Source organism: Trachurus japonicus, chromosome 15 (assembly GCF_045865225.1).
Source record: "Trachurus japonicus isolate A0001 chromosome 15, Traja_1.0".
NCBI lineage: Eukaryota > Metazoa > Chordata > Actinopteri > Carangiformes > Carangidae > Trachurus > Trachurus japonicus.
The window spans coordinates 28234707-28247262 of NC_140921.1; the positions used below are offsets into that span (position 1 = coordinate 28234707).

At 40.3% G+C, this 12556-nt stretch overlaps 1 protein-coding gene across 2 annotated transcripts; it reads right to left on the reverse strand.

Moving 5' to 3' along the window:
• Window positions 1-2469: 2469 nt before the first annotated feature.
• On the reverse strand, window positions 2470-7319 carry LOC146973882 (uncharacterized). Of its 2 annotated transcripts, XM_085800864.1 has the most exons (4): window positions 7246-7319; window positions 7013-7133; window positions 6722-6894; window positions 2470-6537 (listed from the first exon to the last, which is right to left on the reverse strand). In XM_085800864.1, exons 1-4 carry the CDS (start codon window positions 7246-7248, stop codon window positions 2470-2472), a joined length of 4365 nt encoding a protein of 1454 aa, XP_085656990.1. In that variant the 5' UTR covers window positions 7249-7319. The 2 variants fall into 2 exon arrangements, with proteins under 2 accessions (XP_085656990.1, XP_085656991.1); XM_085800865.1 differs by lacking the exons at window positions 6722-6894; window positions 7013-7133; window positions 7246-7319 and having other exon boundaries at window positions 2470-5321; window positions 5544-6351.
• Between the last annotated feature and the right edge of the window lie 5237 nt (window positions 7320-12556).

Here is a 12556-nt window from a genome sequence, read left to right on the forward strand (position 1 = left end):
CTGAGAACTGAAGCCACAGAACCACATCTGTTTCTAAATCGCTAACTGAGATCTGTCTGTTGTTTTTATCAAGAAGAGAGCTTTTTATCTTATCATTTATCTCTTCATGCTAGCAGTGACATTTAAACACCTTGTTTACTCTGTTTGAATATGAAAGCATCTGCATTTATCTCCAATTAAATGAGTGATTCTTCCGGTATTCGTTGTCCGCAACTAATTCATAGAAAAGGACACACTCGCCCACTGTGAGCACCTGGCACCTGACTACACCACTACTACATGCATAAAACACACCTTATGACTCATTTTTTCTTTTTTTCTTTTTTTTTCAAAGGAGGTTAAATCGAAAGCAACTGGACTTAGTTATTTGTCTAGGAAGACGTTTCACCTCTCATCCAAGAGGCTTCATCAATCATCTTATGACTCATTGTTAAGTTGTCTCCAGGCAGCATCTCACCTCAAGACTCAAGATCAAGATGTTCTGTAGGCTACTGTCATTTCTTGTGCACTGCGTTGGAAAAACTAAACTAAATACTGTCCCCACTCCCACACCCACTCCCATCCCCCACAGCACGTAGCCTAGTAACACGAAAAGACACAATCAAAAAAAAAGGTCAAAATTATAATAATAGAATAAAAAACAAAAAACAAAAACATAGCCTATTAGTGGAACATCAGAGCCCCACCTTTTCCAGATACTGGAGGGGATGGAGCTGCTGGTGTGCCAATTTTGAAATGTGTGTCTGTCTTGTGTGTCTCTACCTTTGTTTCATTCTTGAAATGCATTACAGTTTGAATGTTGTGGAGTATTTTACAAGAGAATGTGACTCATTATAATATGAGGAAGTAGAAATTAAACAGAAATTTTGTCTGACTAATCTTGTCATAGAATCTTTAAAGGGTCAACACCACTGCTTTGATGTTTTGTGTAGCCTGTAGAAACCACTTTATTTGCTTTTCTGTTACTTCATTGCTTGAGCTACAGTATTTCAGAGCTGAAGGGTGTGACCTACAGTATCACAGATCCCTCTGATTCATACTCCTCCTCAACCAATTCTTATTCAATTTAACTGTACAAACTGAAATAATTATACAGGTCATGAGCAGCCCTTCTCAATGTGCATCTGACTGCACAAAAGCAAATCATTTTTTTTTGTTACCAAATTTGAGGAGGAAAACATGTGGGAAACATTAGAACACAGATTTAAAAAAAGATGGGGTTACTTGGTGGTCAAGTAGGGTACACTCCATGTTGGTATTGCCCAAAGCATTGCATATCATTACTGCAGTCTCTCACTCAGCCTGCCAGTCTGTCTTCACTGTACAAACAAATGCACATGGCTGGGAGGAGGGTTAGCAAAATAGAGGAAAAGCAACTTGCAAAGTTCCCCTTTAATACAAAAACAGATAAAAATTCGAAATTGATATTTTAATTTTCTTAACAATTTCTCATTCATTCTAAACCTGAATAGTAGGGTATAATATCAACTTATATACTGATTTGCAATAGATACATCTTTATGTAACAAACATCTAATAAGCATACATACATAAACACACATATTTGTATGGGCTAGGCATGTCAATATATGAAATTATTACAATTCCTAGGTTTTATGGCCTACATCATTTTCTTTATTTATATGTATGTGAATGTAATATCAGGAAATTCAGTACATGTGACATATTTGCACATAAACCAAAACTACCCTCAATTACTTGTCATCGTCAAGATTTAGTTTGTTTGTTTTTGGAACAACTTTTCTGTAAAGACTAGGCTATATTTAATTCATTTGTAACGGGAAATAAAGAAGAATCATCCACCTCAAATGTATTTAAAGACATTCATAGTCAGAGGAAACAAGTTCCTATTTCATTTTAAGTGTAAATGTGCAACTGGTAACAAACAAGCATGTTTCTGATAAGCAAAGAATTGCACAATATTGTTCTGTGAGCTTCGTATAAGTTTCTCAGAAAATTACTGATCTGTAAAATGAAGACTTGTAAAACATATTACATCCACTGATTTCCCATGCCTTTTATTTATTTTTTTATTTTACATAATGAAAGAATCACAAGTTAATTGAATGTATTGAATTATTTATTGAACAAAAAATTTTAACAATCACATTCAACAGGCAACAAGCTTATCTTATCTTTTAAAGTTTTTAAGGTAAAGTAATGGTCAAAAACATAAACAACTTGATGTGATCATATTATACTGACAATATTATTAATAAGTAACATACTTCAAATCAACTGTGTTTAGACAATAGGGTGATATAAATAACAGGAATATACACATAGTTTACAAAAAAGAAAAAAAAAAGGTCAGCAACCCAAAGTTATTACACATGGATGTATGGCTGGAATTATCTGCAGAAAACTATGGCAAACATTATTAGACAGTTCACTTGTATTTTGTAACTTGTTGTTCTATTTACAATGTTTTTGAACCTCTAACCACAACTACTCGGTGTCTGAATCCTTTGTACTAAGGCCAAGCATGTTGGAGAGGCTCAATGACAATTTGTCATTTTCATCAGATGTCAAAACTTCAGGGATATCCAGGCCCAGCACAGACTCTGGCTTTTCTACTTTAAAAGTGCCCCCTCTCACCAAAGGGGAGTCTTCTGCTTCTGTAGAGGCACCAACATCCAGACTTGGGGCAGCAAACTTTAGATCAACAGTTTTAGCTTCAGTTGGGGAGGAAGTCACTGGTGATTCTTTCTGCTTTGCCATTTTCAGTCTCTCCATGATGTCGATCTTCTCTCCTGCTTTGACTGTTGTGTTTACTATTGGCAAGCGGATCCCTTTGCTGACAAGATATTCCTTTTCCTCTGTGTCAGGTTTTGATAAGTCAAATGTATCATCAATGCTGCTTTGGGGAGGAAGTCTGTGGAATTTGAATGTAGGAATCTCCATTTCAACGTTTGACGCTTCATTTTCAGAGTCACCACTTCCCTCTTCATCTGTGCCTGACCCAGATTTAAGTCCCCATTTGAACGGCCATCTCAGCTTACTTTTTGGAGATTCTTTAACTTCAACATCTGCTCCTGCTCGGAGATCTAGTTTGGGTGAGTCAATGTTTGTCTTCACTTCAGGTGCTGAGACACTGACATCAGGTGAACTAAGATCCTGAGATTTACCTGAAAATCCAAACTTTGGAAGTTTGAAATGTGGCAATTTGGGCTTTTCGAGATTAGTGTCTACGCTTGGAGCTTTCATGTCTATTTCAGGTCCTTTGATATCACCTTCTATCTTTGGTGCATTCAGGTCTATTGCAGGAACAGAGATGTTGTCATCTGCTGTAATAGTGCCCACATTCAACTTGGGTGCCTCTATTTCAGCCTCAAGTGAGGGATTGGGTGTTGGAACTTCTACCTCAGGACCTGAAAGATCGAACTTTGGAAGCTTGAAATGAGGTAATTTAAAGTCGCCCACGTGAGAATCAAAATCTACATCTGGTGTTTTTAACTGTGCATCAGGTCCACTGAGGCCTGCTTTGGGCAGGGTCATGTCCACATTTGGAGTTTTCAGTGTTGCATCTGGCACTTCCAGTTCAGCATTTGGCAACTTGATATCTGCATCTGGTGCTGAGAGATTTCCATCAATTTTGGGGGAAGAAAGGCTGAGATCTGGTACTTGGAGGTCCACATTTGGTAGATCCATACTTGGTCCCTTTACACCCGGTGAGAGGTCAACATTCAGACCCTTGAGATCTGCTTTTGGTAAATTCAGGTCCAGATCTGGTGCATCCAGATTGCCCTCAATTTTTGTTGCAGATAATGAGAGATCTGGTGCTTTTATGTCTGCCTTAGGTACATCCACATCAATTTTTGGTGCAGATAATGAGAGATCTGGTGCTTTTATGTCTGCCTTAGGTACATCCACATCAATTTTTGGTGCAGATAATGAGAGATCTGGTGATTTTATGTCTGCCTTAGGTACGTCCACATCAATTTTTGGTGCAGATAATGAGAGATCTGGTGCTTTTATGTCTGCCTTAGGTACGTCCACATCAATTTTTGGTGCAGATAATGAGAGATCTGGTGCTTTTATGTCTGCCTTAGGTACGTCCACATCAATTTTTGGTGCAGATAATGAGAGATCTGGTGCTTTTATGTCTGCCTTAGGTACGTCCACATCAATTTTTGGTGCAGATAATGAGAGATCTGGTGCTTTTATATCTGCCTTAGGTACGTCCACATCAATTTTTGGTGCAGATAATGAGAGATCTGGTGCTTTTATGTCTGCCTTAGGTACATCCACATCAATTTTTGGTGCAGATAATGAGAAATCTGGTGCTTTTATGTCTGCCTTAGGTACATCCGCATCAATTTTTGGGGCAGATAATGAGAAATCTGGTGCTTTTATGTCTGTCTTAGGTACATCCGCATCAATTTTCGGGGCTGATAATGAGAGATCTGGTGCTTTTATGTCTATGTTAGGTGCATCCACATCAACTTTAGGTAGGTCAAGACTGGGATCAATGTTTGGTGCTTTGAAATCAACATCTAATTCAGGACCTTTGACCTTTGGACCTTTGAGTGTTGGTAGTTTAATTTTAGGGAACTTCAGTTTTCCACTGAGTGGCTCAAGGTCAAGATCTGGACTTGTTAGATCCACATCTGGACCTTTGACATCAGCATTAGGCATGTTAATATTGAGGTCTGGAGCATCAATCCCACCCTTAACATCAGGCATGGAGAGGTTAACATCTGGCACACTCAAGTCCACATCAGGCCCCTTGAGATCCACATCTGGGACCTTCACATCAGCATCAATGTCAGCTTTTGGACCCTTCAGTGAGCCAAATTTGGGTTTCTTTAAAGTGAACCATTTAAGCATTCCAGACGGACCTGCAACATCTGGAGCATTAATGTCCAAATTGGGACCTTCCAGATCAGCTTTTGGTAAGTTTACATTTACATCTGGTGCATTTATCTCACCATCAATCTTTGGAGCTGAGAGATCCAAGTCAGGGGCTGCAACATCCAGATCAACATCAGGACCATTAACCTTTGGACCTGAAAGTGACCATTTTGGCTTTTTCAGTGTGGGAAATTTGAACTTCCCGGATGGAGCGTCAATGTCAACATTTGGTGCCTCAATGTCAACATCAGCTTTGGGTAAATTCACATCAACGTCAGGTACTTTCACATCAGCATCAACATCTGGGGTTTTCACCTTTGGCCCAGAAATTGAGAACTTTGGCTTTTTGAGTGTTGGGAACTTGATTTTGCCAGAGGGGGCCTCAATGTCTGCATCTGGTACTTTAACGTCAATATCGGCTTTGGGTAATTTCAGATCACCATCTGGTGTGTCTGCATTAAGATCTAGATCAGCTTTGGGGCCATGAAGTTTAGGCATCTTCCATTTCAAATGAGGCCAGTTGATTTTTCCTGATGGAGCATCAATGTCAAGATCTGGGGTCTGAACATCTACATCAGGGCCTTTCAGGTCAGCTTTTGGTAGATTGAGCTCAGCGTTTGGTACATCAATGCCACCCTCAATATTTGGACCTGAGAGATTTAAATCAGGTGTGTTTAGGTTGGCATCAACATCTAAATCTGCTTTAGGGCCATGAAGTTTAGGCATCTTCCATTTCAAATGAGGCCAGTTAATTTTCCCAGACGGAACTTCTCCATCAATATGTGGACCTTTCAGTTCTGCCTTTGGCAAATCAACATCAACATCTGGGGTGGTTATCCCACCCTCCACTTTTGGAACAGAGAGATCAACATCTGGTGTGTTCAGGTTTGCATCCAAGTCCAGATCAGCTTTTGGTTTCTTCCACTTCAAATGAGGCCAGTTGATTTTACCAGATGGGGCATCAATGTCAGCTTTTGGCAGGTTAATGTCAACATCAGGAGAACCTAGATCCCCATCGATCTTTGGTGTAGAGACACTGAGACCAGGTGCAGAGAGGTCAGCATTTAGGTCAGCATCTGGCCCTTTAACTTTGGGACCTTTCCATTTCAGATGGGGCCACTTGATTTTGCCTGAAACTGGCTCAACATCAACATCTGGAGCCTCCAAATTCACATCAGGGCCATTTAGATCCACTTTTGGCCCATTAAGGTCCAAATCTGGACTTTTAAGATTTAACTTTGGGGCTGACATGTCCAGATCTGGTGTCTGTAGATTTCCATTGACAGTTGGGAGGTCTATGTCTTTAGAAATGTCCACTTCAGCTTTTGGTGTTTTGATCTGTGGTAGATTGAACTTTGGCATGGCAAATTTTGGGGTCTTGTATTTTCCATTGCTGGTACTGATTTCTGGTGTCTTGACATCAAGTGATGCCTTGGGGGTGTCAAGCTGAGGAGTCGAGACACTGACATCTGGAGCTTTTATATCTGGTCCAGTGAGTGTCCCGGAGGGCATTGAGAATGTTGCATCAGCACCAGCTAAGGGCTTATTTAGACTGAGATTGGGAAGGTCTCCATTGAGACTGGGACCATGTATTCCACCCCCCAACCCCTGTGCAGCATTTAACTTTCCATTTAGGGAAACGTCTGGAGCATCCAGTGACATCTGTTGTTAATGAAGTGGTAAACACAGAGGGTTAACACACTTAAACAACACTAATACCTTTTTTATTGCTCAGTTAAATGAATCTTCTATTATTATTTAAATAAATAAAAAATATATACATATATAATATAAATGAATATGATGAATATACATTTTTGTTTTAGTCGTTTTGTTAGACACTTACCTCTGGGTTTTTGAGACCTAATCCCAGGTGGCCAAGTCCAGCACTGGCGCTCAGCTCCTTCTTTGTCAGGACCTTCATGTTGTTATCATACGGCTCCAAGACCCTCAGGATTTTCAGCACATCATTTTTGTTGAGGTGGTCGAGGTGTACAGTGGCTGCAACGATCTCATCCCCTACAACACACAGAGACAACTCACTAAAACCTTCTTAACCAATTATCTTTTACTTTGCTCCCTGGTCTAGAGGTGCTAGTCTGGTTTGTACTCTTCAGTCCGAAGGTTTCTCTCTCACCTGCTTGCAGTCCACTCTTTGCAGTGATGGTTTCATCTGTGATTCCTTTAATGATGACTCCTTCGTCCGAGTCATCCAGGACTAGGCACTCTGAAATACTTGCAGTCTTGCTGTCCACACTCTGGAACCCAAAATGAGACATTGTTCATCTTGTTAGCATGGGTAATGATGACTGTCTACATTTTGTTTAAGAATAAATTCTCACTTTTCCATGTACAGTTTGTCACACTTACCATTGTTTTGTGTTCTGTGTTTACATCCACATATCAAGAAAGCATGCAATCGCAGAACCACAGTAAAGTTACCTGTGAACACCAGAAAATAGCAATATTAGTAATTAGGTTGTGTTGGTGGGTTTCACTCTGTAGCTTCTGCAAGATGATGATGTAGAAACAATAATCAGAGTTTCAGGGATCTCAGTAAAACGACTCAGATAATAGACTACTGATCATTAGTCATGATTAAATCTGTTCTGTCTTTCATTCAGGAACACACCCAGCCACATGGGTTTCATAATGATAGTAAGTAATAATGTAATTAATCAAAAATGTAGTTGTATGAGTTTGTTTGGTACGGTTCAAAGTGATGTTGAAGTAATGCCAAAATACAGGTGTCTGTATGTACATTAGATAATCACTTAGATACATTCCCAACAGTTAGACCTTCATCTGACTCTATGTTACCTATGTACAAGTGACCTCAAATCTGTGGCAAGTTGTGTTTGTTGATCCCAGAACACACAGCAGAACGTGAACTTTGACCCTGGCAGAAACAACAGCAGGGGTCAGCTGATCCCTCTACACATCTGTGAGTCCTTCACCTGCCTAACAACGCCTACACACATCAGCTCATGCTTCAGGAATCTCAAGCCTCCGCCAGGTATGGTCACGGGAATGTATGAATCTAAACCAGTCAGTTTGGATACATTCTCACTGACATGCCACACTACTGAGAACACACATGCATATACGCATGCACGCACGCATGCACACACACCTGCCTTCAACCACACCCCAACAGCACATGTAATTCTTGCAGCACAGTCAGATACAAGCAGATGAGACCTTAAATTGGACAATGCAGCTTCTCCACTAATATCCCAAACTGTCCCCTGATGCTACAGAACAGTTTTCATGCAAAAGCTACTTATGTCTTCATATGGACAAAAAGCTCCACAGTCATTACTGGTGAATAGTTTCGACAGAGAAAACAACAACCGTAGGAGGTCTTTCACCTCCTACCAGGCCATAGCCCTAATAAGAATGTATTCTTAGCAATTCTTGCCTGGTTAAATAAAGGTTTACTACTACTACTACCACTACTACATGTTTGCAGTGCAAAGAGTAAGAGATCAATTGCAGATCATGGAAGTGTATGGTTGTGTATGGACCAGCCACTGTCACAGGTGTCTTTCATGTCCCACAGCAGCAAGAGAGACGTAATGACAAGTGAGTGACATAACAGCACGGCAGTTTCAGGCTTGGCCTCACACGCCCGAAATCAGCAGGGATAACAGGAAAGACAATAAAGTCACAATAGATTCAAAAGAATAAAAACAACAGTGCTGATCAGAGTGGCGTGGCTGATGGGTGTTTCCAATGAAAAGTTAGGAGACATCAGCTCCAGCGGTGTTTACCAAATAGCAGGGTGTGAGTCAGATGTTGGTTATTTCCCTGTTACACTGACTGCACCTCAAATTACCAACAATACAGAGACACTTGGATATGATATGTATATTCTTAAGCCACAGGACTCACTCATGAGTCCTGTAAAAAGACAAACGACAGGTCCTGATGTTGCAGTTGGACAATAATTTATCAAAACACTTTAAAAACCTTAACTTGTGAACACATTTTTTTTTTTAAATATTACAGAAGAAGCATAGAAGAATAAAAGACACACACTTCACATTTCTAAAAACTAAATTAATATTAATCATTAAAAATAGTTCTAAGCTTCAATTCCATCTTTTGAAAGATAAGCAAATACTCGAGGATCTTAATCAATGATCTCATGTCAAAGAGGCAAAAGAGCAGATGTTGGATGGACTCACCGTACGCTGCTGCTATAGATGCCTCCTCCACCTGCTGTCTCCTCCTCTGTCACCTCCGCTCTGTCAGGCAGGATGGGATGTTCTGCCAGTTAAATGCCTGTAAGCTTAAAGCCAGCCAGGAGAACAGGTTCGGCCACATCAGCACCGCCTCCTGCATGATGCCCCCTCTTCTCACTGGAAGTCACACTCACACACACCTTGACATTAAAATTTGTCACAGAGAGCGACGACGAGCTGGCCTCTTGGCAGCCGAAACCCAACTAGAAAGCACAGCAGAGAAACACACCACTCCTACTTAACAGGACTAACCAGGTTTACAAAAAACACAACCTTAGTAACACACACTCATACATACACACGCATACACATGAAAACACACTTAATGCAGATGTTAAACACATTTTCTACATGTAACTGTGTGTGTGCGCGCGCGCGTGTGTGTGTGACAAATCAATCACCACCAGATGCTATGATCAGGCTTATCTCATGTATTTACAGACAGTTTTCACACCACAGTGATATGAGAGTCAGTGTTGTTTGGTAGGTCTGAAACTTCCTTTTTGTCTGTTGCGAAGACACATGGGCCTACATGCTATATTGCTATTGTGGTTGCTAATAGCAACACAGTGGCTTCACACTCCCATTAGTCTTATTGTTTATGTTGATCTCAATAAACTTTGGTGTCTGTGTTTGCTAATCCTCCCAGGAATCAGATAAGATCTCTCATACACATAACAACAAACAAGCACTGACTGATATTTCATGACATAACTAAAAATGTAAATAGGCTAAGCAGCATATGAAATAATTTTATTAATAACAGCCTAAGCTACATGTAAAATCTAATTGTTAAATTATTGTAACTGTTTACATGTAAATTATTGACATTTTAACTAGTTGTAAAAATCAACAAACAGTAAGGTGAACGTTTCTGTAAAAGCACTGAGAAGCAGAGAGTTATCAGAGCTCAGCATGGAGGCTAGGGACTGAAGGAAACAGCTTGGGTTAGGCTTTAGCCTACTAACTAACTAACTAACTGTCTGTCTGTCTGTCTGTCTGTCTGTCTGTCTGTCTGTCTGTCTGTCTGACTGACTGACTGACTGACTGACTGACTGACTGACTAATAAATAAATAACTGACTGACTAACTAATAAATAACTAACTAACTGACTGACTGACTGACTGACTGACTGACTGACTAACTAATAAATAACTAACTGACTGATAACTAACTGACTGGCTGACTAACTAATAAATAACTAACTGATTGATAACTAACTGACTGACTAACTAATAAATAACTAACTGACTGATAACTAACTGACTGACTAACTAATAAATAACTAACTGACTGACTGACTGACTGACTGACTGACTGACTAACTGACTGATAACTAACTGACTGACTGACTGACTGACTGACTGACTGACTGACTAACTGACTGATAACTAACTGACTGACTAACTGACTGACTGACTGACTGACTGACTAACTGACTGACTAACTGACTGACTGACTGACTGACTGACTGACTGACTAACTGACTGATAACTAACTGACTGACTAACTGACTGATAACTAACTGACTGACTAACTGACTGACTGACTGACTGACTGACTAACTGACTGACTAACTGACTGACTGACTGACTGACTGACTAACTGACTGATAACTAACTGACTGACTAACTGACTGACTGACTGACTGACTGACTGACTGACTGACTGACTAACTGACTGATAACTAACTGACTGACTAACTGACTGACTGACTGACTGACTGACTGACTGACTGACTGACTGACTGACTGATTGATAACTAACTGACTAACTAATAAATAACTAACTAACTAAAGGACTGATTAACTAATTACAAACAGCTGACTGACTGAACTTTACTATGTTGTTTTTTACAGGGCCGATAATGCTGATAACTAACTGACAGACAGACTGACTGAATGACTGAATGACTGAATGACTGAATGACTGACTAACTAACTAACTAACTAACTGACTGACTGACTAACTAATGTAGCTTCATTTCTGTTACCTCCTGACAGAGTCTTCCAGTCTTAATGGTATGCTAAACTAACTGAAGAAGGGACATTGTTCTGTCAGGTGCTCACAATAACACACAGAGATGGATGTAAGTGCAAACACAGGCCCTGTAGCATCACAACACTGCTATGCATCTTCACCTCCACAGCATCTAGTACCATCATGTAGTAGGCCTACTGAGGCATCACGATGATTAATTATCCTCTGTGTGGTTGCATTTACATTTGCAGGCATGTAAACCCACACAGTTTGGTATTTCTGTCCCATGCTGCTTCATGCTTCATCATTTGTACTTTTCATTCCATCTATATTTGTCTGGTAGCTGCTGTTTTTAATAGGAGATAAAATCACACAAAGTCCATTGTATCACCTTAAAGAGCTCCACCTCCACACTACAACCTGAAATGATGCATTCTTCATTACAAGGCCATGGATTGTTTAAATACTTGTGACCAGATAATAATGTGTGTGTGGTCTAATCTGCGTTTCCTGCTACAACAGTCTCATCTGAACAAGAATGAACAAGAGAGGGCCACATATCACAAACACCCTGCTGTCTGTTTGAATACAGTGTGATGCTAATGAGATCGGTGCTCCTGTGATGCTAATGATGAACCATTTCAGCGTCAGAGACACGCTGGTTGTGGTAAATCTTCAGACCAGCATCAACAGCGACTGGTTTCACATTCTATTCTCAGGTATTTCAGGCATTTTGAAGATATTATCACCTCAACATTCTCTTGGCCCTGATGCATAGAAACCCACAGTAGGCTCCGCAGCATGAGTCACCACCCAACCCATCCAACCAATTAATACAATGTGATGACTGTGTAGAGCAAGGCTTGAGGAGGGTGTGGCCAACGTAAGAACGATGAGCAATAGAAACCAGTCTGCTGTCTTTATCAAGGAGCGAAGACTGTTTTCACTTAAAGTCACAGATCAGTGGCAGGACAGGCAGGACGATGATGTAACCTTGGTGACAAAGTCATGAAGATCTGTGGTGAGGCTGCAGGCTCTTCACTACACTACAAGACCATCAAAGGCTTGTTCAGGCCGAGATCAGATGAATAAAACAAACTGATCTGAATCATATTCTCATTTTATCATCTCAACAAAAACATTGGACCCTATACATTTCCCAGAATGCAACCAAAAGCATCTGTTATTACACCCGGCCACGTAAACACCCTCATACCTCCAGTTGGTACTAAAGATTATTGCAGATTACTGCAGATTCCAGATCAACACAAAACACTAGACAAGTATTTTCACACATTCAAACATTTCAGCTGTTTCCAGTTGTTGTGATATGTTGACTATCAGAGGAGACACATCTGCCGACCCCCCCTCCAGACCAACTGTAGCTACTAGTTGCAGGGACAGGTAAACTCAGTATACGTTATCAGAGTATACTGTTGGAAACATTTTTTGC

Coding starts and splice junctions, on each gene's coding strand:
- LOC146973882 (XM_085800864.1), bottom strand. Junction 6,895..7,012: donor AAAGAGTGGACTGCAAGCAG/GTGAGAGAGAAA, acceptor TGTGTGTTGTAG/GGGATGAGATCGTTGCAGCC. Junction 6,538..6,721: donor TAGGTCTCAAAAACCCAGAG/GTAAGTGTCTAA, acceptor CATTAACAACAG/ATGTCACTGGATGCTCCAGA.